A 12,398-nucleotide genomic window follows, 5' to 3' on the forward strand; every position below is an offset into this window, starting at 1 on the left:
ATACGTTAAACCGTTGTTTTCCATTCCTGGTGCCAGCACCAGCCAAGCACAAGGTGGATGAAACAGCACTGAGTGGACTTGTGTTTCAAGCGTTTAATTCTTTTGTACAGAATAATCTTTATTACCAGCATTTGGCACTGTGATACATTACATCAAAAATCCACAAATTGTACATGGACCCAAAACGATTTAGACGGTGCCAAATATGAAGACAGCAACAGACTTTATAGCAATATTTCTTTAAATAAATGCAATAGGGAATGTGGAGAAAAACTAATAGATCACAGCTACTGCGGGGGCTACACTTAAAACCAGTTAAGTTACCTTTGATACATAAAACAGTTTCCTTTAGACAACGTAAGGGGACATTTTTCGTAAGTCTTTAACTTCCCGTAGACGTGTTCGTTCTCTCGCCCGTGTTGGTGTGTGTGCATACGTGCATGTGCACCCTCATACACTCACACGCGGGCACAGGGAAATCCACGAACACGCCACGAAACAGCGCTATTCAAGTCAATGCCTTACACAAGTGTTTCACGAGGTCTTTGCTTTGTTTTAACTGTCTTTTATTTTTAAAGCGTTCTCTAAAAAAAAAAAAAAAAAAAAAAAAAAAGAGTCCGTCTTAGGTACGGAGAATTTGTCCGTGACAGCATCCAGCCCTCTCTTACACCGAGGGCAAGAGAGCGTTTCCATAAATAGAAAAAAAATGATGGGCATGGAACCATTATCTATATACAATGTAGACAATCGTCCGGGTTTTGGTTTAAACATGTGCCCGTTCTTGGGCACGTCTCGTCTTCCTTTCCTGCTCCTGTTTTATTTTACACAGTTGTTTGGTCCAAACGGCCAGCCTCCACCACGGGGCAGCTGGAAAACCCCAATAGATAGGTAAATATATATATATTAAAAAAAAATAATAACCGTATTTATAGCGCGGCTGCGTTGGGTGTAGCCCCATCGAGCGGATGGGGGTGGCCCTGTGTCTGTGCTTTGGACTGCTGGCTCAGTGTGGACTGGTTTGAGGAGCGCATCTTTGTGTTAGGCAGTTTATGGTCTTTCTTCCACTTCATGCGCCTGTTCTGGAACCAGATCTTGACCTGGCGCTCGGAGAGGCAGAGGGTGTGCGCGATCTCGATGCGTCGCCTCCTGGTCAGGTAGCGGTTGAAGTGGAACTCCTTCTCCAGCTCCAGGACCTGCTGTCTGGTGTAGGCAGTGCGAGACCTCTTGGGTTCCCCTCCGTTGTAGTTGGGGTTGACTGAAACGTGCACACACAGGCACACACACACGCGGAGGGGAAAGAAAGGGAGAAGAGTGGGGGGGAAGCGATGGAACATAATCATTATATAATAACTTGACACCAGGTTCACATAAGATACATAAACGGCAAGAAAAATTGTTTCACAGCCTATCGACAGTGGGGACAATCGAGGAGCAATAAAAAATGGTGATGGGCATTTGGGTTAGAAGAAAAGCTTCAAAGACACATGGCCCAGAGCCACTGCAGGGCAATTAAATTTATGGGGGCTATAATTACTGCCCTAACAGTTTGGCGTCTCGTAAATCTTTTGATAAAGGACCCCGGATACAAAAGGTTTCTCACTCTTTTTTTTTTTTTCTTTTTTTTTTTTTTTTTATTAGGAAACGCGGAGGGAGAAGGAGGGGAAAAAAAAAAGCCACACACGCAACGACCCATCCCGGCCCCGGGAGCACCCTCCCCCCTTCCCTCCTCTGCAGGCGCATCCCCACCTCCCCCTGGCAAGGGCAACTCACCCGTGCTCACATGGATCTTCTTCATCCAGGGGTAGACCACCGGCTCCTTCCCCTTCAGCCCGGGCAGACTCTTGTCGGGCAGTAGCGGGCAGCCGGGCCCGGTGCCGGCCCCGGCGGCGGGGGCCGCTTCGCAGCGGCGCTGCAGGGCATGGCCTGGGAGCAGGGGCTGGGGCGGGCCGGGGTGGCCCTTGGCGGGCGGCGGCGGCGGCGGCGAGGCGCCCGGGGGCGGCTGCTCGGGGCCCGGGGCGGCGCTGCCGGCGCTGCTGTAGCTGTAGGGCGCCTGAGGGTAGGAGGGTGCCTGCGCCGGGTAAAGAGCCTCGGGAGGCGGTCCCGGCGGCCCCGGCGGCGCCGCGGGAGCCTGGTAGCCCGGTTCCCGGCGCGGCCGCGGGAAGTACTCGGGCAGCGCCGGGCCCGGGTGCGCGGCGTGCAGGTGCGGCGGCGGCGGCGGCGGCGGCGGCGGCGGGGCGTGCGGGTGCGGGTGGTGCGGGTGGTAGCTGGCGGAGCTGCCGGCGCTGCCGCTGTGCTGCGTGTACTCCTCGCAGGGAGGGAATTTGGGCTCGATGTAGTTGGAGTTTATCAAAAACGAACTCATGGTCATTAATTTGTGAAGTGCAAAAATACTAATTTTTCTCGCGTTGTCGTTTTTCTGGGCTCGGCGAGGCCCCTCCCCTTCCCCCCCCCCTCCCTCCCCTCCCTCCCTCTCCCCCTCCCGCTGCTGTCAAGTGCTCGCCGCTGCCAAAGTTTGGGCCTCCAGCTTCCCCCCCCCCCCCCCCGCCTTTCCCCGCCGCACTCCCCTCCCTTCCTCTCTTCCCACCCCTGGAGCGCCTACAACACACACAACACACACACACACACCCCCGCACCCCCCGCCACCCCATCACCACCTGACCGCCAGCGCCAATTACCGCGCGGGGCCGCGGACCCCGGATCAGGAAATGGAAGGAAGGCGAGCGGCCGCGGGGCAGCTCCGCGCCCGCGGACCCACCGCGCGGGGGCCGCTCCCGGGGGCCGCCGCCGCTGCCGCGCCTCCTCCCCGGGCGGCGGCTTCTCGCCGAGGAGAGCGCCCGGCCGGGGGCTGCCGGACCCCCTCGGCCGCTCCTCAACAGCATTCCCGGTTCCTCCCGTCCGCCGACCCGGGCCGCGTCCGGCAGTCGCGGTGTCAAGCGCGATAAAACTAATCCAGCTCTGACAGTCGTCTTCCCTCCCCACCCCCCCTCACCCGCCCCCCCAGCACTTTTTTGTTTCTCCGTTCCCCCGCGGGATAGCGTAGGGAGCGGAGCGCAGCCCAAGCTGCCTGATCCAGAGGGAGGCAGGCATTGCACAAGGCGTTGCACAATCACTTTAAACAAGCCCCATCTCCAAATGCCTGGAGCTGGGGCTGCGCGCAGGCAGAGGGCGGCAGCGGCTGCCCGGGCACAGGCCACCGGCAGCCCTGCGGGGTTTGCCCCCAAGAGCCCCGCCGCTGCGGACCGCGGGCGGCCGGGAGCTCCGGGGCTGGCAGCCCTTTGCACCTCTGGAGCCCTGCTAACTGGAGGAATAGATGCAAAAAAGTTAGTACGAAGGTGGCGGGGAGGCCGAGGAGAGTCCTCGAGTGGCTTGCGGGGTGTGAGGGCTATAGGGAGCCTGAAAATAACGGGGAGGAGAGGGGGAAGGGAGAGAGGGGAAGGCGGACTCGACGGTCTCAAATACTTCCTACCGGCGACCGCAGGGCTCACTGCGAGCATCTCCCCCCCCCCCCCCGCGGAGAAGCGGTTTCCAAACTACGAATTTAAGTCTGTCGGTTTGGTATGCCTCGTCTCGGGTTTATTTCTTAATTTTCAATTCCACCATTCCACCAGAAATCGCTAGAGCCTTCGCAGAAGTAACTCGCAAACCTTGGCGTAGGAGGGAGAGGGCACTCGGGCACTGCTGCGTTGCTAAAACTGAGACTGTTAACGATATTTTCAGCTCAGAGGGAAAAGAGGCAACAGCCCTGACCTTAGGTAATTGAAATGTGATGGTTAAACTAATTACGCTCTTATTCTAAGGGGAAAAAAAAATACTTATTGAACGTCTGCTAGTCTGGTACATTCGGAGTGAGTAGCTAAGTTTTCGGATTTTTTTTTTCTCCTTTAGAGGAAGGCGTATAAACACATAGAAATATTTACCGCACCCTTCGAGAATATAATTGCTGAGTGGGTAATCTCATCTGCTGGCATGGGAAAATACATCCAATATATCAAGCGTAAATACGATACGTTTTAGATCTTGCCCTCCTAAAGATATTACATTAACAGTTACCATGGTTTAAATTCAGATTATTGTCTTTTGCAGTTTTATAGATAATGGATACATGCAATAAAATTCTATTTGAATATATATTCTATCTAACAAGACACACATCGTATCGATTTATATTTTATACACACACACACGCACGCACCCACATTGCAGGCGGCTTGTAATATGTTAGAACATTTCCAACACTTGGCTATACTGGGGTACTTATCTAAACAATCACTCATTTCCTCCTCCTATCGAATGTCTAATTTGTAAAGAGAGTTAAAACACATTTACTTACTCATTTCCAACAGCACATCTATGGAACTCTTTAACTGGGGTAATAGATAAGTTTCTCTATTTACTATGCACGGAGAGGAAATGCGGTTACACATACGCACACAGAGACAGCCGCAACTGTTCAACAGCACACATTTGACAGGAAAGGGGAGATTGTTTTATTTGTATTTAAAAAAAAAAAATCTCAACAACCAAAAAAAAAAAACAACCCAAAACCAAAAAACAACAGCAACCCATGTTGTAATAGAATAAAACTCCCACCTCCGTGACTGTAAAAAATAAAAAATTGCCAAAGTCCGCCACGAGCAGAGAGCATTTTCCCGGCGTAGAGAGATACATGCACACATACACAGACATACGTACAAATACCTGCCGGCCAGCACCAGATGAATTACACTGGGTTATCGTAAATAGTATCCTCGGCACAAGTCCTGAGGCACTATGGCCAGAGCAGTACAGCAGGCTGCCGTGCTCCCAAGCCACGGTAAAACACAACGAAAAGTGGTGTCTCGCTTTGTAAGCCCAGCGCTATACTGGGAGAGCTGACCGGGCTCTGTTTCGTATTATTTACCGTGATTAGATCTCAAAGTATACTTCTTTCACTGCACCTCTTTCTACCGTGGGGCTCTGGCGCTCGATTACAGGGAGAAGGATGCAATTTTGTATATGACTGTAAATCTGCAAGGTGACCTGAGTTGCTCAGCTGAACTCTGGTTTTTTTCGTGTGGTTCTATTAGTCTGCGAAGATGTGCTGAGGCAGGACCTCCAAAAGGCCTGTTCCATGTCTTTGTGGTTTTGTTATCATAAACAAGAACCCAGCCAAGACCACCAAGTGTTATCTTGCACACGGCCATTTCGACATTTTACTGCAAGATTTATGGCTGTAATAAACAATCTCAGAAATCCTTTTTTTCCCCTGTATTTCCCTTTAACAAACTTGTAGCATCATCCTAAGCTCTCAAAGAAAGAAAAGGAGAGGAAAAAATAGGCCATCTCCCTTATTTTTCCAGAAGGACTTAAGGCTTGATTTCACTGGTGAAGGAGACTTTAATCAGTTAATAAAGGAGCGAGAGTTTCCTGGCCGAGGCTGGCCGAGGAGGAGATGGGGACCCCACCGGAATTAAGTGGAGAGGGAGAGAGTCAATTTTCATGCACCAAGAAGAGACAACCTCATACATACCGAAAGAGGGGGAAAAGGGGAATCCCCCTTTTTCTTGTGAAACAGGCAAGCCCTCCTGCTACCCTCCACATGCGCGGCTAAAAGGTAATTTCCCCGACAGAGAAAATAATAACAACAACAAGAATAGTAATAGTAGCAGCAGCAGCAGCAGCAGCAGTAGTAGTAGTAATAATAATAATAATAATAATAATAATAATAATAATAGTAATTCAAGTCAACCTTTCGCCGTGCCCGGGCATCCTCCACCGAGAGCGGTAGGAGGAGGAAGAATCTCACTAGCAGCCTGGTTTGAATTTGATTTGAACCATTTTGAATATATTTAGCCCCAGCTTTCCCCTCTTGAATGCGAGGCTGTCCCAAGTTTCAAAGTGACCGAAAAGTGACACCGTGTGCATTTTGTTTCTTATTAATCTTACACATTGACAGTCTTTGTTAAATAACAAGGCGTGCCCTTCACCAGGCGACATTTTCATATTTGTTAGACGCGGTGACCTGAAGTTCACCTCGGCCTTGGACTTAGTTTTTCTAAAAGGTCTATAACAGTGTCTTTTAGATAGCGGGGTGCTTTGCCCAGGTCACTACTTCTAAGGGAAAATTAAGAAAAAATCGCGGGAAAATGTAAACGTTATGGAATGTATCGACTGTATTCCCTCCTTTGTTCCTGGGACTGATACAGCCCCCGAGGCTGCTTCTGCCTCCGCGGGCGGGAGCGCTCCTTTCCTATGGTCGCTGCCGGGGCAATGCTCGCGGTTTTGCCCCAAGTTCAGCATTCGGTAAAAGTGACTTCCCTGGTACTGGGGCTCCTCTTAACAACGGGATGGTTGGCGGGATTTGCTCGCTCTGTTCTGGCGCAGTTAAATAAACACACGTAAAATGTGATTTGTGCCCGGATTTTAAATGAATGGTCTTTTGAGCAGACCTTCCACGCCAGAGACCAGCGTGCTGAATGCAGAGAGTGAAAAGACAGAAAGAGTTCCTCTCAAATTATTAACTGCTCTGCTCCAGGTTGTTGCTTTTTTTTTTTTTTTTTTTTTTTTAAGGAATAATTTCAACAACAATTCAGAACAGTCGATATTTATAGAAGTCACAGTTTCGACTTCTTTAAAAACATTCTCGTTGATATTTTTATTCTAAACCAGATTGAAAATATGGAATCCGAGCCACTAATTGTTTTGGTGAGGAAGCAAATGGATTTCGGTCACCTACTCTCGAGTAAGCCGCTTATAGTAACAGCTTTCGTTCTGGGTATATCAAAGACGCATTGTTATTCTTGGAAACAATCCGCCTGCTATTCTCTAACAAAATAGATATTTGGCTACGGTTTTTAGCTTGTTATCGGGCTTCGCTCTTACACCAAATAAATACTCTGGATGTGAAAGGTTATAGACTATCTCCAGCGAGGGCAGGCTCCCCAAACGTGCAGTGCCAGGGCTCGCTACAAGTGAGCAACAGCAACAACTTGTGAACAGCGTCTGCACGCCGAGCACACACATTATATACTTTCCGAGCTTCAGCAGGTACTTTAGGCAAAATCTCCAATAATCACTTTGGCTAATCTGAAACCTAACCCCTCGCATATTTGTTCCCAAGAAATAGCGCTCGACTGCCACGATCCAGCTGTGCTTCTGGCAAATAATCCACGCGTACCAGCCACACAGAGGCCGGTGTAGCCTCCTGCCATGGGGTTGGAAAGGCAGCAAAGTACGGGTGGGGGTGAGGTGCGCTCTTTCTCGGACTTCCTCGTCGCCCTGTCCCCTCGTCCACACCTTTCATTTCTGCTTATGAATAGTTGGGAATATCCTTTCCCTCTTCCTCATCCTCATCCTCATCGTTTGAGGCTGAATGCGGTTCGCTGTGATCTCCCCCAGAATGAAATTCCCTATGCGATATTGGACAGTTCTCCCTACAGACACGCCTTACCGAGGAGCTAAATCTTCAACACCGAGGAACAAAAAATCCCAGCAATGTGGGAATAACTCTCTGCGCAAAGAAATTCCACTAAACTTTTTCTTTGGGGGGCTGGCGAGTGGGAGCAGGACGGCGAGGTGGTGGAGGGAAGGAAAACAACCCTCCCTGCTCCCCATTTCGCTGGGAACCGCTGCCTCGGGTAATTCCAGAAGGCTGTGAGATCCCTCCAAATCACGGAGCGGCGCAGGGCGCCAGCTTCTCCGCGACATTTTCCATCGGTAGCACACCATGGCCCCACCGCTCCGCATTTTAAACGAGCTCCTTCGGACCAAACATATAACCCTTATTATCTCCAGCATGTCCTGTTTAACCACAGTTTAGCGGTCGCTACAGAAATGAGGGCAAAAACAAAGGCACGGCTAGGATCGATACACGCGTTAATAGCTTCGCTCCTATCTTATCTTCCTGCCATTTTGGAAAGTGAGAAGGCTTAACATTAAACCTCTTAAAGCAGGTTATTATATAATAAACAAGGGCGAAACATTTTGCTACCTGACTCTCGGAGGAGGCAGCATCAGCGGCTGCTGTGGGGGTAACACGCGTGTTTACCTGCCGCGGCTGAACCCGAGATATTCAGACACAAATGTGGCCGATAATTCAAGATGAAATACAACGTGTATTACTCTTGAAAAGAGGAATTTTCTATCCTTTCCTCGGTAATTGAGGTCATTCAGCCAGTAGGGTTCACCTGGAGTCCATACTGTGATACACACGTAACTCAAAGCTATTTTATCTTTTGTGCTGATAGTCAAGATCTCGGCTATAACATTGACATCAAACTCTGTCTGGGCGAATGACTAAGAGTGGTGCAAAACGTAAACTTTTGACCCTCAACTTTTTGACCTGCAGTTGTAACGCCCTTAACCACAAAGATATACAAAAGCTATGCAGCTTCTTTTAGGAGTAAGAGACTCGCACTGTTTGTTTCAATAGTTCTGCCGTTTCCCCCAGCTTTCTAAGGGCTTTTTCTTTTTCCTTTTTCCTTCTTCTTGCTGTTGAGAAATCGGATACTTTTGCATTTTTAATTATTGCTTCTTTTTTTTTTTTTTTTCTTTAATTTCGCAGCTTTGTAAAGTGCTGTTAAATCAGTTTGCACAGCCTTTCGGCAGCGTTGGAGGGAAGCCTCTTACTCAAAGGCGCTATATGGTTACAATTGCAGGTGAAATGCTGGGTAAGTTCTGGGCGTGAGGTTGGAAGGAATGTAGCGACGAGCGTTGGGGGAAAAGCTGCAGCTCTCTGCTGCGAGGGTCTTAGTCATTTCTCCTTGATTTAAACATAAAGAAACAACTCTAATTGTTTGCGAAGCCTTGTCTAGGCAAACGAGTTGACTGTGAACTTGGTCTAAAGCGAGCTCTGCTGGTGATTCCTAGGGTGTGCAGATTTATCTTTTCTGCATTTACTTAACCTGGCAGTGAACTGCACGGGCTGCCATTTGTTATCCAGAGACAGACTTCACCTCAAGCAAGGACTGTTCCACAAAATTGCAATAATTACCCAATAACCTTCATAGCAAATATTATTATTGAAAAGACATTTTTTTGGGGAGGGGATATAGGAAAGATTCCTTATGCGTGCTATAAGGCGAAATCCTTGCAAATTTTACACGCTCTCTATGTCAGATTTGATATTGTTTGTGCGTGTAGCTACAGGAACATGTGACTGCGATGGTCCATGAGCATTTGCCTTCCAGAGAGACATTAGTGAGGATGCTTTAATTTGAAAGGGATAATATTTTCAAAGATGACCAGGCGGCTGTGGGAGCTGTATTTTTGCGCTCTGGCTAGCAACTCTGGCAAAAAAAAACCGGGGAATTTTAAGGGCAGAAAAGAGAATGAGCTAAGAAAGCAAAGCGATGTCTTAACTTGGTCAGAAGATTTACTTATGTCTGCATTTAATGCGTTAAATCTCTATTTGCGGGGAGGGAAAAGGCATTACTCGAGTATCCAGGGTTTGAAATCGAAACCTCCTGATCCGCCCCTCATGATCTGTTCCATTCAATTTCCCATGGAGCAGATTGCAAACCCCTCTATTGTCACCCTTCCACAGATACACACTTATTAAATGTAAGGAAATGGCAGAATAATAATTTCCCCGTAATGTTCTGCAATTAGGGCGTTTGCAGGACTTAGACAAGGCTGCAGAGCTGTAATTTACGGATGACTTTCCATCGGATTGTTATACTTCTGGTTTAGAGAAAGTTATGCCTTGCACAGTCACTAGTTACACACATTAAGAGAGTTGCCTAATCTTTAATTGGCCTTACGCTTAGACATGACACACTACACTCAAGTATTTCTTTCAAAGGATTAGGTAAACTATATTTCAAATCGCAGAACGCCACTTGCCATGCCTAAAGTAAAACAAACTCGCACGCATTAATCCCCCAAACACAGCAGAAAAATAATGTGCGCAGATAAGACCTCTCTCCTGATTCCCAGCGATTATTCTCCATGACATTTTCCCTCGGAAAACAATTAGGACCTGAGAATATTTTGGTAGAGTTCGGCAGTCTGGGGTTGTTTGAATTACAAATTTCAAAGCGGATTAGAAAATCTTAATGCGTTTCTGGATTTGAATGGCTTCAACTGTCCTGCTTAGGACAGGGCAGGGCCAGAAATATGGAGAAGTTGTCATTTCTATCTAACTTTCTTTTGTTGTTAAAGAGTTTCTTGCAGTATGGGCGGGTTTATATGCTTGGGGAATTGGGGATATTTTTCTTTTCCGTAGTTCTTGAATCTCTGTACACTGTTTTACGTGAAATATGCTCTAGAAGCCACATTCGGAAATGTGAAAATATGTAGTAGCGAATCTTTTCACTCTAGAGAATGAAAATTTACAATCAGCGATGATATCCAGGTTCCTAAAATATTAGGCGAACGGGTGTGACTGTTTGTTTTTGTATTCACCAGATAATTCAAATAACGCATTGTGGTTGAATATTGAGTAATCGTGAACGGTTTGTTTCTAGTATCATTCCCGTTTACAAGCGAAGGATTTTCCTCGGAAAAGGACTCGAACATAAATGAAGCCCAAACTTTTAAAGGGTTTTCATGCCTTTCCCTCGAACTATAAAATTTTATGGCATATAATATAATACACGCCTATCACACATAACTTTCCGGTATTCCTATTGATGAAAATGTGACAGCTAGTGTACTATAAAATCTCCAGCTGTTTATTATGGAAGTTATTTTCAAATGTACATTTGGATATGCACTTTTAAAGCCTTTCCTTTTTTTTTTTTTTTTTAATATAAAGTATATGCATATGTGTTTGTTTGGTGTTCATAGGAAGATACACAGACACAAAGGCTTCTGGCTCCATTTATCTTACACAGGGGGTTAACCCTAAATATTAAATATTTGTAAAACTCTGAGATCTTTGAGCTGAGCCAACCTTGTATATTACCGTTTCTTTAACGTTAAAGGCAAATAAATTAAAAATAGGAATCAGTCGGCAATGTACCTTGCAGAGGTACACAGGAACCTTGCTCTCCTGTACCCCTGTGCCTTTCTCTCACTTTTGCTCGCAGTAGCAGATACAGCCTAAACCACAATATTCAAACGGGATAGCACTAGCGAAATAAAACAAAGCCCATCTCCCAGCTCACATCAAACCACCCTGTTCTTTTGCAAACCCGAATTTATGACACATGGAGGAAAACAATGCAATCTGCTGAATCCCTGCTACTCCAAACCTGAGCAGAGAAAGAGATAATCACAGCTGGTTTCGATATATATGTGTGTGTTTATATATATTTTGGAGGCAATTCCCAAATCTCTTCCCCAGTCCCCGACTAGTTGGTCTGCACCCCCCACCCCACCCCCAGATCACTCGCTTGAACAACAGCTCTGAGGATAAGGATCAGGCCTTAATGTTACCCAGAGAAAGACAGAGTTCCTTTCACCCTTTCATTCAAGTCCTGGAAATTCAAAGACTAAAGTTAAATCCGGCCATAAAGTTTATTGCTGAGTAATCACACTCTAGTGAGAACAGTCCACTTAAATAAAAAGAATGTTGAAGTAAACACGCAGCTGGGGCCTACCCCACAATGGCAGCCAGCAATATAAGGCAGAGAGGGAGAGCGCAGAGCTGGGGGGATATTTACAATCTTCAATAAACCAAGCCTGTATTTCATAATTTGCAGCACTCTAATGACCTGTAGTCTCTTGTATAAATGCTACAAGTTACAGTCAATTGGTTCGCTTTAAAAAAAAAAAAAAAGTCACAGGAACGTATATATGTATACATGCGTACACACCCTTTGTATAGATAAACACACCGATATTTAACACAGATATGCATGTGCACGGTTTTTTATACAGGCATATACATTGATTTGTACATGCATGCACACAAGCACATAATTTTAATATTTTTATATTTATGAAATTACATATAGGATCTGGAAAAAGTTACAGCAATGTTATAAATGCACATCCCCAAAAGACGCTACGCGCTCGCAGATGGACATATATACATAGCTAAAGCATTCTGCACGACCCAATGCAGAAAATAGGAATCTTAAGCGCTCCAGCACAGTCCGTGCCATTTTAATACCAGCTCTGATGTGCAACATATTTCACCAATCCAAAGATTATTACCATATCAGCACGCCTCCAACTCTATCATGCCTACATAAGACACTGCCCAGATAATATCAAGCCCTATCTATTTTGTTTTCCCTTTTTCTTAATCGCCTGCAGTAACTACTCTTTGCTAAACAAAACCTCTCCAAACTTGGATAGTCTATTGGAGCAAAGGAAGTAATTATCTTCTGCGGTAGTCAAAGTGATTAAAGCTAGGCCCCAAAATCCATCTCTGCCAAAGTCGCTTATTGTGGTTTACTTTGATTTGATCGTTAAAATAGCGAGCTAGCTGCTGCGAGTGAAGGGATGGGGGGGATTTGCAGCGCAACCTG

General features: G+C 46.7%; 1 protein-coding gene across 1 annotated transcript; it reads right to left on the reverse strand.

Moving 5' to 3' along the window:
- Window positions 1-78: 78 nt before the first annotated feature.
- On the reverse strand, window positions 79-2,444 carry HOXA4 (homeobox A4). Its single transcript, XM_082479668.1, has 2 exons — window positions 1,771-2,444; window positions 79-1,255 (listed from the first exon to the last, which is right to left on the reverse strand). Exons 1-2 carry the CDS (start codon window positions 2,366-2,368, stop codon window positions 927-929), a joined length of 927 nt encoding a protein of 308 aa, XP_082335794.1. The 5' UTR covers window positions 2,369-2,444; the 3' UTR covers window positions 79-926.
- Between the last annotated feature and the right edge of the window lie 9,954 nt (window positions 2,445-12,398).

Source organism: Vanellus vanellus (assembly GCF_965231255.1).
Source record: "Vanellus vanellus genome assembly, chromosome: 2".
Lineage (NCBI taxonomy): Eukaryota > Metazoa > Chordata > Aves > Charadriiformes > Charadriidae > Vanellus > Vanellus vanellus.